At 32.0% G+C, this 15,839-nt stretch overlaps 3 protein-coding genes across 3 annotated transcripts; 2 read left to right on the forward strand and 1 right to left on the reverse strand.

Moving 5' to 3' along the window:
- Nucleotides 1-4,036: 4,036 nt before the first annotated feature.
- LOC11412298 (uncharacterized) lies at nt 4,037-8,192 on the reverse strand. The gene is given in 6 exon segments (XM_003618489.4): nt 4,037-4,304; nt 4,306-4,326; nt 4,328-4,477; nt 4,757-4,972; nt 5,212-5,550; nt 8,050-8,192. Coding segments are annotated over 5 exon segments (714 nt in total). The 5' UTR covers nt 5,515-5,550; nt 8,050-8,192; the 3' UTR covers nt 4,037-4,280.
- On the forward strand, nt 5,697-6,529 carry LOC25495312 (RING-H2 finger protein ATL13). The gene is made up of 2 exons (XM_013595522.2): nt 5,697-5,707; nt 5,824-6,529. Exons 1-2 carry the CDS (start codon nt 5,697-5,699, stop codon nt 6,527-6,529), a joined length of 717 nt encoding a protein of 238 aa, XP_013450976.2.
- A 2,215-nt stretch (nt 8,193-10,407) lies between the features above and the next one.
- On the forward strand, nt 10,408-15,576 carry LOC11415992 (transmembrane emp24 domain-containing protein p24delta9). Its single transcript, XM_003618490.4, has 4 exons — nt 10,408-10,774; nt 12,532-12,744; nt 13,936-14,012; nt 14,947-15,576. The coding sequence occupies exons 1-4, from the start codon at nt 10,571-10,573 to the stop codon at nt 15,089-15,091; spliced, it is 639 nt and encodes a 212-aa protein (XP_003618538.1). The 5' UTR covers nt 10,408-10,570; the 3' UTR covers nt 15,092-15,576.
- Nucleotides 15,577-15,839: the final 263 nt, after the last annotated feature.

Below are 15,839 nucleotides of genomic sequence, written 5' to 3' on the forward strand. Positions count from 1 at the left end.
CGAGCCAGCTTCCCCTAAAATTTAGGTAATCGTTAGCCTATAAATTTGAGGCACCTAGGTCAATGAAAGAACACATCTTGATGAGAGTAAACAACGAAAGTGCAATTTAGGCGGTTGTGGAGAGATTGGAGCACTTCTGGACCGTTGGACTCATCCACCAGTGATATATATATATTTTTTTATGTTTGTTTATTCACATGTGTTAATATGTGTTTAGACATCATGAGCTACACCTCTCTAGGTTAGGTCATTAAAGAGGAACTTCTCTGTAATTGTTCAATTATGTAACTTTAAATTAGTCTATGAATTTATGTTGATTACTTTGTTATTTTATTCAGTTAATAACCCTAACTTTGTTGACTGAGCTTATGTTAATTGTTCTACTATTGATTAGATTAGACATAAACTGATGATAGTTGTTACTTACTTTGAGGTTCTTAAACTTTTGAGTGTTAAGGGCTTCAATGAGGCATTAGAGGACAATAATCATTGTAGAGAGTTCACGACCCGACCAAAACATTGGCGTAGCTATTTGTTTAAAGGTATTAAAATCAAGTAATCAATTAATATTGTATCATAGTTTGTAGTTACCTAAAACAATTCAAAGGTAAACTGAAATGACCTACTCTCTCTCTCTCCCTTTCTGCCTCCCTCTCCCTCCCTCCGTCATACCAACCAATTTGTCAAGTGCATCCCATTTTTACTACAAATGCCATAATAGTAATTGATCATCAGGTGACACCGATGACTAACCAAACATGTAAACAAGAGGACTTAAGTTGACCGAGATAGCTACATGGACTATGAAAACACATTTTTAGATATTGTTTTAGGGATCAATGTCGAATATTATCGTAACATATATTTAATCTAAAAAAAATGTTTAGCTAATCATGCATAGAAGTATCTTTCAATATGTAATATTATAGAGAAAAATTCAATGAAAAGTGCAGTTCTTCACAGTTGAAATAAAGAAGAAAAAGAATTAATATTGTCTTTGTGTGTCAAGGGCGTTGAAAGTTGTCTTGGTGCAATTCTTCACATGACAAAATTTTTATAATTTTCTATCAACTTTATCAATGAATGTCAAATAAAGGATAATAAGAAGAAAATGAGATGTCTAAATTATTGTGTAGGTAGAAAGTTTGATATGCATGAGAGAAAAATGTTAACGGTATGTGGTTCGAAAACTTTATCGTGGTGATGTATGATTTTGTTCAATTGATCTTGATGTAGAGGAAAAACAAATATTGAAATTTGATTTATGAATTTTGGGTGATGTCAATGTCTAGTACTACTAGTACTGATTCATCAATTCTGCTACCCAAAGATATATATATTCTTTTGGAGAATTTAGTTATAGTGAATATAAAAATTATTCTTTTGAAAGATAATATTTCGTTGAATATATTTTTTCAACAATTTTTATTAGTTTATAATTTTTTTTAATAAATGTAAAAGACAATTGTTTTTGATTCAATAGCTTTTGGTCTTGAACACAAAATTATTTCCATTGGTCTTGGAATAAAATGGGACCAACTTCCTCGAAAATGAATATTTGAAATTTGTATACAAAATTATTTCTAGGGAACTTCTACTACATAAATTTATAAATTAACAATTATTTTATAAAATAAGTAGTTATTTGTCAATGTTTATATTTTAGAAAACACTATCTCATGAGAAAAAAAATATAATTTCATTGTTTATAAGAATTATATTAAATTTTTAACATTTTTCTCATAAAAAATAATCAATATTCTTCGTTATGAGCGCAATAAAAATTCAAAAACGTAAATTTTATTTCATTAACGCTTTTGGTAAATAAGATTTAATTATTATAATTGTCAATGATAGAAAATAATTCTTTTTTCTTCAAAAAAAACAACTAATTTAATTATTAATTTAATGCTTTGGTGTACTGGTACACTCAAAATGTTAGATGTACCATAGAATTTGCCTTCTTATTATGGATCAAATATTTAGACATCTCATGTAAAGCTAAAAGTTCTCACAAAGAGTAACAAACTACTCTAACTAACTTCCAATTGTAAAAACAGAATTATGAAGTTCTATCAATATGTTACTTGCGCTGCAAGCAATCTCATAAACTCTAATTTTACATTACTTATGTAAGGGGCAATCATGTTACTTTGACTAAGCTAAGTTGAATTAACTCCCAACAGAGACAAGTTTCTATGTTACAAACCATTGAAGAAACTTCTCAAACATCACTTACTAACAACAGCAACAATAACATCAACTAGAATAACTAGAATAATGAAAAATCACTTACTTTCACTTTCTTCAACAACCCTTTTCTCCTAACATCTTGTAAACTTGGTTTCTTAGGTTTCTTAGGATTCAATCAAAAAATCACTATTTGGTCACTTGAAAAAATACACTTATGAGAGTTGACGATGTGGCAAAACAATGGATTCTCATTAGATGTCGGTGTATAACTGATTTACGGTGCATGTACTTTAAAATCAATCAATTTGTTACTTTTCAAACTAAATAAATTGAGTTCAAATGGTCCGGAAGAACCTAACTTTGAATTCTGGCTATAACAATCTTGGTTATACTTTACTCATCTTGCGACTGAACTTCAAATTATCTTCCTTTGCGTACTATTTTAATATACCGCAGAAGAAAATGGATTGCATTAATTGAGTCACACAATCACACCGTTGCGGATTATTAGTCTATGAGACAGTCCACAATCTTACTTTGTATAGTGGAATCACTTATAAAACAATACATAGGTCTCGTTTGGATAAACAGCTTATATAGATGCTTATAGCATTAGTGCTTATAACATTAGAGCTTATATCATAAGCTCTCATACTTGATAAGCTATTTATGTTTGGATATGTACACTAAAAAGTACTTACATAAATTGAAGTGTTTGGATGTGACATTACATAAGCAATTATCGAAATTTTAAATATTTTTAATTTAACAAAAAAATCAAAGGATTGAACCACAATTATCAAGATTTTTTTTGATAAAATTAATCAAGGCGTAAAAAAACAATATTATAACATATTGATTATACTATATATGTATAGTATAATCAATATTTGTCCTTAAAAAAAATATCAATATTCATATAAGACAAAATTAACATTAGAGCTGTAAATAAACATATCATATATATTGATATTGGTGTGCAGTTTGTTACCCAAAAAAGACAAGTTAAATTTATTTTTTTATTCAGTTTTATTTTGTTACGTAACAAAAAAAATAATAAAAATCTTCTTAAAAAAAATAATCTTAGTTACGTTTGTTACTTTAGTAAGATAAGTATATAGCAATTTTGTTACTGATGCACCGATGAAGATAACTAACATTATAATTAAAATATTCCTTCAAAAAAAATTATAATTAAAATATATGTTTTGAAAAAGTGGATCCAGAGAGAATCGAAGGTTACATAAATTCATAAGCTCCTTGTTAAGCCAGAGGGTAAGCTGAAAATTTAGGCTTATTAAAATATAGCATAAGCAGTTTATGAAACTATGATAAGCTATTTTTATTTATTTACCCAAACACCTTTAAAAAGGCTTATGGGAGTAGATAAACCCACATAAGCTCAAAATAAGCCAATCCAAACGGGGTCATAGTTATCCCTACTGCTGGGAAACTAGGTCCTTAAAGTCATCCTTTGTTCTGTCCTCTTTATATAACAAAAGTTACCAATATGTTGGTGGTGGCACTAACATCTTCTGTTTAGTATTCATCAAAACATGTCGGATTGATCAAGTTTAGAACGATAGATACAATGTAAAAACACAAGTTTTTACCTCTTATTTGGCCTCTGATTTGTATATGCAAGAGAAACGGTATTAAATCCATACATGAAGTTGCAAGGACATCTTATGTCTTGAACAATACGTTACGATACTTGGAAGAAAAAAGTAAGTAAAGAATGTCATTGTAATTTTTTAAATAACAAATATTTAGTGTAATTAACACTGACCTCGATAAAAATCGATGTAATTGCCACCAATTACATCAAACAAAGGCTTCTAACTTTTAAGCTCAATGTGTACTGGATATAAGTTTGTATTGAAAACTTTGTAACCACATAAAAAGAAATTTTCGTAACCATCTTAAAAGAAAATTTGATTAAATTAATGTAAATTTTCCTGAAATAAGCAACAAATTACAAATGCACCTATTCATCAGGTTCAGAAATGTGAGCATCTAGAGCTGCTACTAGTCTTTACTCGTTTGAATTTGGTTTCATGTAATTCCTAAGGACATCTCGGTAAAAATCAGCGATGTTCCATCGTAATGGACCTGTTTCCAACCCATCCTCATCAACTTCATTTTGCCCAGTAATCTTCTTATAAAATCGTGAACATTTGTAGGATGCCCGCTTTAATCGAACACTCTGAGTTCCACCAAGCAGATACTTGATGAAGTCCCTAGCTAGCTTTGTAAGTTCCACACCATTGATGACGTAAATGTACTGCAAAACATGTATGATGCGATCATATTAGACATGGCACATACATCATTCAACCTTGATAATAATTTCTAAAGTGATCCTATATAACCAAGCGTTGGAATATGAATGTTTATTGTAAATGCATAAGTGAGTAAGTAGATATGTGATCAATTTTTATAAGTAGAAGACATAATCAATTTTTCCTTATTTTTTGACGAGGATAAATTATGACTAATGAGTAGATTAAGTGAGTAAGGAAGCAATTAGGTACTACATGAAACACAGTTCAAGAGAGCGTACCACAAACATAAAGCCAATTGTTGCGAAAACTATTTGAGCGGTCTCATCTGACATCCCACCAGTGCTTCCTTCCTCTGATCCATCAGAGTTGCCACCACCGCCACCACGACCTCGTCCGCCTGGTGGCTTGGACCCACTTCCCCCACTGTATTCTCCCTTTTGAATTTTTTCTTGTAAACTTTTCATGGCTTCCTCAAGAGATTTCCGTTGGGAGTCCTAATTATCAATGTTAAACCAAAATATCAATCAACAAATATAGTTTAACGACGTCCATGCTATTCCAGAACGAGGCAGCACAAATTTGGCTAAAAGCCAACAGGTAGCTTTAATGAAGAAATCTTAACATGCTTTCTAAAAGAGCGTGTAAAGAAAAATTAAGCATTTATAACAATAATATATAGCAATTGATAAAGGCAAAATACAATCATAGTTTAACTCAAACGGAAGTGTATTACCTCACTGTTGTCCATCATTCCTTTTCCACCAGCTAAACAAACATGTCGAGGTTTTTGAGATTTCAAAACAGGCACAGATTGTGTTAGGTTACTTGGATAAACCTTTAATACTGGGGCAGTGGTCGCGCTCTGCCTAACACAATATAAGCCAGATGAAAGTTTTGCTCTTGGGATTAGGAAGGTCCTAGAGAGAGGGTTGGCATTCATTGACAATCCCTTTGGTGTAGAAAGAAAATGGTGTGGCTGATAGTTTTTCCTGACATAAATTGCAGGATTACTTGCAGCAACTTGGATGGCGTTCATCTTTATTAGATAAAACGGGCACCACAAACTTCACTCCTACACATCATCAAAGTATGCTTTAAATCAAATAATTTGGACAGAAATATAAACTGAAAGAGGTGGAAACTTTGTAACGTAAATCAGAGCTTAAATTAAGGTTTTGCAAATCAATCAAAGCAACTGAGCGGCTCAAATAACGGAAAATGTTAATATTGTTAGTAATTAACAACAAAAGCCAACATATTAAATCAGAAAACTAAGAAGTTTTGACCACCACATCAGCTAAACCAGTAAAAGGCATGTAATTTTTCTACACCAAGTTCCAGAAAGAGAGGCTGCAATTTCTACAGGTAGTGTTGTTGGTAGGACTAGTTCAGTTAGGACAGCAAATTCTCATCTTGGTTGTTGCGGATACGGTGAATTCGGAGGTGATTTGGCTTTGGTTGAAAACATTCCTGATCCAAAAGTAGAAGTTGGAGGAGATGGTGTGGAGAAAGTTATTATTGTTAAGCTTGGAAAGTATAGGAATGTTGCTGGTGGAGGGGAAGGAAGTAGCAGCAACAATGTGGATAACAGAAGGTGTTTTTCAATGGGATCATTTGCTTATATTATGGATGAAACTTCATCATTGCAGGTACCAATTAGAACTCCAATGAAGCAGCAGTTGAGTAAGAAGAAGAAGAATGTTTTGCCTTTGATTCCAGGTCACAGGATTGCAATGTCAGAATGTGATTGTGAATCTAGAAGAGATTTCAAATTTGCAAGCTTTTATTCAGCTAGAGCTGAGGATGTTGTTAAAGGTATTACTAGTGAGGGTGCTGGTATTGGAAGGAGAAGAAAGGAGAGTTTTTCTATATCAAAGATTAGGCTCAGAGGGAAAAAAGATAAGAAAAATGGTGATGTGGCTGATTCATCTAGAAGGGCTGTTTCATTCAGGTTTCCATTACAAAGCAATGTTGGTAGTGGTAATGATGATTTGAAGGGTAAGAATGGCATGTTTCATACAAGGAGTACTGTTTCTGAAACAAAAAAGTAGGGTCATCCATGGTTTGGTTTTAATGAAAAATCAAACAATATCCATACTGAAACCTATTCTATAGACTGGATTTTAAAACTGGTCCTGATTTTCCCCTCGAAACCGGGGTGTTTGGCATTAGTCACATGCTTTGAAACTGCTTTCATTCACAACTAGTCTTAAACCTATTTTCAAACTTCATTATGTAAAATGTACATATCTGCTGATGGATAAATAAAGAATAAACTGATAGAAACTGCTACCAATAGTATATAACTGAATAACAATTGAATAATTGTTGAATACTCTAGAGAATTACTCTCAAACAGAGGCAGAATGCACACAAACACACTTGCACATTGAACAGAAATAAAAGAACAAGGCAATTCTACAAAAAGTTTCAAAAGCTTGGTTCTGTCACGCCAAAACAACCACTCAATAACTCCTTTGTAATCCTTTCTGCCTTCCTATTCCTATTTATTCTGAATACAACACACACATGACTAACAACATGATTAATTAACAAAATAATTACATACTATGCACAGAACTGCAGTAACCGACCAAAGTCAGTTTTGACCCTGCAGTAACTAACCAAAGTCGGTTTTGACAGTTTCGACCCCTCTTGTATGGTTCCTTAATGAGAAGTCTAACATAAACTAATTTACTTGTTTGCGCTACACAAATTCTTAAAATCATAATATTCCAACACGTTTGCGCTACACAATTGACATAGTTTGAGCTTAAGAAAATAGAATCATCTCAGGATAAAAACACACCAATAATTTCAACATAAAACTATCTCAGTTGCATCATCAATTGTGATCAGTGAGGAGACTACTAATTATTCTCTTAAATTCATTGAAGTATAGGTCTTCCTCTACATATAATGATGTGACTACCCTCCATCAAATCTACTCTCAAAGCAAATCAAATTTATTATCCCAACCAAAATAAAATTATCTACATACACACGAAATCCACTAAAAGCTCATAGTAACTTGCACGCAGTGAAGCAAAACGTTTCAAGATTGTTGAATTTTTTTCTGAGATGTAAAGGTGGAAAACAGCAGTAGCAGTAATATTGTTGGAAAACGTTTCAAAATGAATTTTTTTCAGAAGCAAAAGAGATGAAGAATCAGAGATACACTTACAATTTTTTAACAGTTTTAGGGTTTGTGGAGAGATTGAGACAAAATGAGTGGGTTACAAAATGAACATCCAACATAACCAAAAAAAAAGAAAAAAACAATAAACCTAACAAATACCAACAACTAGAAAATTCCAGTAACATGAACATGCATATTGTCAAATTATCCCAACCAATAGCATATGATGTTGCCGTAAAAATCAAATAAATAACTAGAAAATTTCAGAGACATGAACATGGATAAAACCGTAGTAAATTTCTGGTCTCAATATTACAAGATGAATGAATAATTAAGATTAAGATGATTATAGATTGAATTGAAATTAAAGAAAAATATTCAATGATCACAAAACCCTAAGAACAGAAGAAGGTAGAGAGAAAAAGAACTTACGTAAACGAAGAAGAAGCGCGGAGAATGAAGAGAAGAGGAACAGAACACAAAGAAAGGGTTCTTTTGCTGAGAGAATTTGTGTTATTGATCACGAAGAAGAAGATAAAAGGAAAGTGCAATGTGAACATTGTTGTTAACGTTAATTACTTTTTAGTCCCTATTCATACCCATTTTTTCTTTTTCTTTTTTACCCTTTTTTTGTCTAAAATTCAAAAATAAATATATATATATATATATATATATATATATATATATATATATATATATATCGATAGACGAAATGATAATAATCGAGTAATCCATCATATTAGTCACTGTCTTTGTAAGTCATCATCAACTTAGTCTCCAACTCTATTAACATTTCAAATCAGTTATTGTCTTTGTCAAAACTTTCTCCATTAGATCCCTCATCATGTGACAAAAACATGAAGACAGAAACCTAATCGAGAAACTTTTGACAAACACAAGGACTAATTTAAAATATTAATAGAGTCATAGACTAGTTTGATAATAACTTACAAAGACAAGGACAACTTTGGTGGTTTACTCAATAATAATCGATGGAAACTCACACGTATAAGTGGAAGAATTGGGGTTTGAAGGGATGGATATATTTCGACAATTTTACAAATTGATGTATAACTTGTGGACATATTTTTTTATGGTTAGTAGTTGAAATTTGAAATAAAAAAACTAAAATACATAAGAAGGGATAAGATAAAACCTGCTTTAAATTTAAATCAATCTTGATTAGACGGTAAATTTATCCTGATTGCATCAATTTTGTTTAAATAAAAGTTATTGTCTTACTCCATCAATATCATTATCATTTCAAGTAAAACAAAGAAAAAAGAGAAACAACCATAGAACTCCATCAATATAATTGTCATTTCAAGAAAAAGAAGTTGTTTTCAAACTTCATCAATATCTTAATCATTTTAATCAATGCAAATTCGAAAACGGAGAAGGAAACAAAAAAGCAATCATAATTAAGCTCAAGCAAAACAAAGAAAACAATGTTCCTCATTCACACATTTTATCAAACACAACAAAGACATTGTCATTAAAACTAAGTTAATTGACAAAAGTTAAGTGTTCGAGCTTACCTTGGGTATCAAACGCAACAAATATTTGATACTTTATGAAATTGCCTTCAATATCAATATCATATTCAATCTGATGTGTTCAAAAAAGAAGAGGGTGAGAGATAGACCAACATATATATAAAAAGATTGTAATAATTATGTAAAATTAATGTGTTCAATGTTTAGCAAAATAAGGAATGAAAATATGTATTTCTTCCGTCTATACCTTCCTAACATTGAAATGAAAAGTAAAAGTTATTGACGAAGTAAGTTCTCGGTTAGACGAACGAATCTGACAAAAAATGAAAAGTTAGGTGAAAAGAGTTATTGATGCAATTCAATTATAGGGCAAACAAGATAGTTTTGATGGGATGTATACCTGCGGTAGGGAGAGCAATTTCCAGAAGTTAGGGATTACAACTTCTGAGAGAATTAATTGTGAAAAGGAAACATATGATCACGACATAGTGTTGAAGGAGTCCTAAACACGTTGAAATCGCTTTTGAGAAGCTAGTACACGCTACGAGTATTCAAATTAAAACATAACGAAAATAAAATCGTCGCATACAAATTCAAAATAGTAGAATACCAAAAATCATACAGATTGAATACTATTGGATGCATTAGAATGTCATTTTGTGAAAACAACTCGGATCGAATTTTAAACCACTTTTTCAAAACCAAACCAAGCCTGGTAAGTAAATATAATACTTATTGTTTTTTATTAGTAGGATATATTACATTAATCTATTAATTTTGTTTTTTAATGTTTTTTTGGTAGATAGCTCTAACAATTTCAACATTTTCGAGTTAGGACTTATGAGACGATTTTTAATGTTTTTACTATGCCATTTTTTTTTTTTGTGTACAATACTACTCCATATTGGATTCTTACTAATTAATTAATTTTTAATTAATAAATATAATCCTCATTTTCCTTTATTTATAAAATTCTTTTTCTTTCCCTCAAAAAAAATTCTTTTTCTTTTTTAATTAGAAAAAATTTTTTTTTTTTTGAGTTTTTGAACTATTAATATAATAAATTATGAGAAATGCTAAGGACAAACTCTCAAACACACTCTTTCAACACACTCCAATAATAGGAAGCCACCTCACCCCAATTTTTAATACATTTCAATTTCATATTAGGTTGTCGGTTAATTAAACAAAGGATGGAGATGATGTGTCAACATGTTATTGGAGTGTGTTGAAAGAGTGTGTTTGAGAGTTTGTCCTTAGCATTTCTCATAAATTATTACACCAGTTTTTCAAAATCCCTTCACCTGTTACCACCATAACAAACTAACAGAACCAAAATTTTCAGTTTTTTCGTTTTGAGTTCTTTCCCAATGTCGTTTTGATTCCTTTTCTCCGATTCAATCCAAACCCTAATTTCCCTCTCCGATCCCAAATTGAGGAATATCAAAATCGCCGCAATGTCAAATTCGATTCTTCTTCTAGCAATTCTCACCCTCGCATTGACGAGTTTCGTCAATTCGATGAGGTTTGATCTTCAAATGGGTAGCACTAAGTGCATTTCTGAGGATATTAAGATCAATGCGATGACCGTTGGAAAGTATAGTGTCGTTAATCCTAATGAAGGGTATCCTCTTCCTGATAGCCACAAGATCACTGTCAAGGTAAAAAATATATATTTTTTGATTCAATTACCAAATCTTAGTTTTGATTTGTGTGGAATTTGGGTTAATCTTTTGTTTTTCATCTTTTTTGAGTATGAATTACCGTTAAGAAATTGAAAAATGCAATATTTAATGTATTGGATAGGTGAATATATGAGAATCCCCTTAAAAAAATTGATTTTTTTTATCCAAATGGGATAGCTTTAGAATGTTTGTTGGTAGTTTGTGATTTATTTTGAGCTATAATACTGTTTAAGGTTTCTTAATTTGGAGTGTTTCACACATATTGAGATGATGGAGCTTTGCAGCAATGAGGCTTCATATCGAAGGTGTGTCTGGTGTCTGACACATGTTGTTGTAGGACACCGATATATGATGTTATATCTGATCACTTTCATTTTCTTAAATTATTATTGGTGTCTACGTGTGAGTGTCTATACCTAGAAATCCTTCCCCTTCAAAATTTTGAATCTTTAAAATGGTTGTTGGTAGTTTGTGATTTTATTCAGTTATAACTTATATCGTTATTTATGGTTTTTCTGAATTGAGTTTTTCACATGTGTTGGAATGATGGAACTGTGTTGCATTGACACTTTAGATTGAAGGCATGTTCAATGTCTAACATATGTTGATGCCCGACACTGACACTTATGGTTACATTCAATCACTTTTATTTTCTTAAACTGTTATTAGTGACTAGGCTTAGGTGGTTTGGGGATATAGAGAGAATGCCTGTGGATTCTGATTCTGTTGTAAAGAGAGTGGATCAGAAGGAGGGGAGTCAAATCACCAGAGGTAGAGGAAGACCTAGAAAAACTATAAGGAAAAAAATCTATAGATTAATGAGTTTGATAGAGATACGATATATGATAGAACATTACGGCGTTGTTTGATCTATGCAGTTGATCTATGATAGAACATTTACGATATATAATAGGGATAAGACTTGGTTGTTGTTGTTGTATCCAATGGGGGAGGAAGATTTATTCTCATATGAGACAGTTTACAATGTTTGTTGGTAGTTTGTGATTTTATTGAATTATAACTTATAACATTATTTTTGGTTTCTGAATTTGGAGAGTTTCACACTTGTTTGGATGATGGAACTATGTTGCACTAACACATTGGATTGAAGCCGTGTTGGTGTCTTACACGTCACTAGCACATGTGGTTATGTTCAATCATTTTCATTTCCTTAAATTATTATTGGTGTCTACGCGATTCAATTAGCAAGGTAACAAAAAGGAAAAAAAAGTTCATGATTCAATTAACAAACCCTAGTTTTGATGCATGTCAAATTTGGGTTAATTTGTTATTTTTCTTTGTTTGACTATGAATCAACCTTAAGAAAACGAAAAAGGAACTATTTAAAGTATTGGGTAGTGAATACACGAGAATCCTCTTCAAAATTTGAAATTTTATCCGGAGGGGGAGAGGGATTTATTCTCACATGAAACAGCTTTAAATTGTTGGTAGTTTATGGGTTTATTGAGTTATAACTTATAACATTATTTAAGGTTTCTGAAATGAGTATTTCACACTTGTTGGGATAATGGAACTATGTAGCACTGACACATTGGATTGAAGCCGTGTCCGATGTCTGACACGACACCAACACGTGTGGTTATGTTCAATCATTTTCATTTTTTAAATAATTATTTGTCTATATGTCAGTGTTTCGAGTGATGGAATCCTTTTGAGCGTGAATTGTGTGTGGAGGCTTGACTTTGTTGTTTGTGTGTTTTTGCAAATGCAAGGTGAGTTCTCCTCATTCAAACACTAATCATTACGCTGAGCATGTGGAATCGGGTAATTTTGCATTTACTGCACCTGAGGGTGGTGACTACACAGCTTGCTTTTGGATACCGAGTAGTAGGATGGCCCCGTCAACTGTGACTATTGAATTTGAATGGAGAAGTGGAGTTACTGCCAAAGACTGGTCTAAGGTTGCCAAGAAAGGGCAGCTTGAAGTAAGTAGTGTTGTTCTTTTGTTCCTTGGTGTTGCCTTCAGACATGTATTATTGGTATTTTGTTATAGTTATTGCATTTTACCTTTGTCTGTGATGTGCTTTATTGCAAATAGCTACGTAGCTAGTCCCGAGACTGGATATTGATGATGTTGTATCTATAATGGGAAGCATGCTGCCAATGGAAAACATTTTTAATCTAAATTACATTAATCAATGAATGGTAAATTTTTGTTAAGCTTTATGTGAAACTATTACAAAGAATTACTCTCTAAATTAATTTATTGAAAATTTAGGCTTTTGATAGAGCCTATCGCATAATCGCTCTCCGAATGGATTATTGAAAATTTAGGCTTTTGATAGAGCCCAATGGCTTTGTTTGAAGCATGTAGCCAACACCGCCGAACGGATCCAGTTGCAACTCCTCTAGACATATTGCCTGACTGGTGTTTCTTTCCCATAAACCATATATAATACTTTGTGCCCAGATAAATTTTCACACGCTATTTAAATGATGTTGGACACCTGACGGATTATTAAGTGATGCTACACTGCTTTACTCTCATTCTATCTTAAATGTACTAATACAGAGTAGTACTGTCATGGTTTAATTATTTAGTGGTTGAAACTGTTGATAATTTAATTGATGGATAATATCACAATGTTCTTCATTTCCCATATTGGCTCTGTTGACTTTTTTTAAATCTTAGCTTAGCTATTTCATTCAGCCATTTTTTTTGTGATGTAATGCGTAAGACGTTCGTATGAAAGTGGCTAGTCAATGGAGCTTCCTGAAAATGTAGCTCAGGACGTGTTCATAGGGAAAACAAGGAACGACATAACCTTTTATGACAAATAATGTTACAGCAGCCTAAATTGTGTGTTATATCTCGGTTTTGAATTTACTTTTATCTTAGCTATCTCATTCTTTACTTTTGGCTGTGTATTTTTCGTGTTTCAATTTTCAAAATTGACAAGTGAGAACTTTTGTTGTATTATTGTTTATTTGTGTCTGTTGTTATAATGCCTTGTGTGGTACCTATAAAATTTAATTTGAATCGGCACAAACCAGTAAGCTGATTCTAAGTGACTCCTTATTTTGTTTCGCCTTTGGAAGTTGTAGGTATTTTTTTATTTATAAATTTAAGTATTTTGTTCTTGTATGTTTGTTAATAATGTTCTCACATTGCCTAGATAATGGAATTTGAATTGAAGAAGCTGTATGATGCTGTTTCATCCATCCATGACGAGATGTTTTATCTTCGTGAAAGGTATAATATCATGAATTCTTCTGCTAACAAATCTGTCGATATTACTACATCATTCAGCTACTATATAATGCTTGTCAATGTGATCTTTTAATTGAAATGATGTTGTGTTGAGTTCATTCAAAATTTCTTTCAATCTATTGCATTCCATTTACATTCTAAATACATTGCATTAACTATTTCCTTTGCTATGCTATGCCAACCAAAAGTAGTCTTTTGTTCATCTAATTTTGTCTCTCTGCCTGTGATCCATTCAGTGTTTGCATAGCAAACCCCTTAGACATAACCAGTAAGATAGAAAGAAAAAAAAAGAAGATTTTTGAGAAGTCTGCGGCATTGATATTTTCTCCTCCCTAGGTTTAACAGATATAATTCTCGTCATTTATTGTATCTCCTTTTCTAATCATTTAATGGATTGGAGTGGATCAGAAGAAAATGTTTGATATGTCAGCAGCATGTTTCCTTTGCTCATCCACCCTTGTGAATGAGAGCCTGATTGTTACGTAATATAAAGAAAGTGATTCCTGCATTCATTAATTTAGAGATTATTAAAAAAAGCTGAAGCTATTTTGGGTTTGTTTATCATAAAGAAAATCATTTTTTTAAAAAAAATATCTATGAAAAATGATTTTTAAGAGAAGCTGTTCATTTAAAGCTGATTTTAGATTACGCTCAGACTATCATTTCTTTTAAAACATGTAATAAACAGATGAAAACTCCTAATAGTCATAACTTTGTCTTTAAAAAAGTGATTTTTCTTTAAAAAAGTTGTAACAAACAAGCTCTAAAACTCATTTGCTTACATGTTATCTTGTATGGTTCTTGTGGGAGTGGCCGAGTGTAACGATGGAAATAAAATAGTTGTATATCACAGATGGCATGCTTCTATTTCATTCTAAATTTCTAATTATGTTTTTTATCCATTTGTCTGACATAGGGAGGAAGAGATGCAAGATCTTAACAAAGCAACCAACTCCAGGATGTTCACTTTCGGTTTCCTTTCAATCTTGGTTTGCTTGTCTGTGGCTGGTATGCAACTATGGCATTTGAAGACATTCTTTGAGAGGAAGAAGCTCCTCTAAGATCCTTAACACAAATTTTGCTCTATTTATTTTTTATTCCATATTTTCTAATTCCCGTGGCCTGGCCGTTTCCTCACACGAATTTTTGTCATCTTCATCTTTCACAATTTGTAGATGTTTAGAAACACTGGTTACCTTCTCAATCTGAGAACTGGTTCATGTCTTGATGATTCAATAGTTTATTGAAAAGTCCATGAGAACCCTCTTCAAAATATAAATGATGAAAGCAACTATATTTAATCTGGTCTGTTGCTTGTTTTGGATTGAAACATGTAACTACATGTCTACACTCTACATTAACATTTGAAAGAGGATGAAAGCAGATAGAGGAGACAAAATGCTAAATTCAATTGATTCTTTTTATGCATGAAATGCAACATGCTCTTCTGTTGTTTTGGTAAGTTTCCATGAAGAACCTAATTACAGGTATTGGTAACTAGTCCATATAGCTGAAGGAGTAGGGATTTAGAGCTGCTTACAGCTTATTCTTTTTGTCCAATTCCATTTCTGTTAATTTTTTTAAGGTATTATGTATGTTGCTATGTGCAACTATAGAGACTAATTTCTTTGATAATTTGAAGTACGTGGAGAGGTGCAATAACCAATTTAGTGACCCATCGAATTCAAAGATCCGATCAAGCCAATTAGATTGGTTTTTTTCATTTTCATGTCTGGGTTCAAACCAAACCAATCAAACACAATCTTTGTTGGCTCCGGTTGGTTCGGGTATCAAATTCACATCATTCAA

Source organism: Medicago truncatula, chromosome 6, assembly GCF_003473485.1.
Source record: "Medicago truncatula cultivar Jemalong A17 chromosome 6, MtrunA17r5.0-ANR, whole genome shotgun sequence".
Taxonomy (NCBI): domain Eukaryota; kingdom Viridiplantae; phylum Streptophyta; class Magnoliopsida; order Fabales; family Fabaceae; genus Medicago; species Medicago truncatula.

Bases quoted from the DNA above. Each gene is read 5' to 3' on its own strand.
- LOC11415992 (XM_003618490.4), top strand. From the start codon at position 10,571: ATGTCAAATTCGATTCTTCTTCTAGCAATTCTCACCCTCGCATTGACG. The intron at 12,745-13,935 runs GTAAGTAGTGTT...CACATTGCCTAG, and splicing joins CCAAGAAAGGGCAGCTTGAA to ATAATGGAATTTGAATTGAA. The intron at 14,013-14,946 runs GTATAATATCAT...TGTCTGACATAG, and splicing joins ATGTTTTATCTTCGTGAAAG to GGAGGAAGAGATGCAAGATC.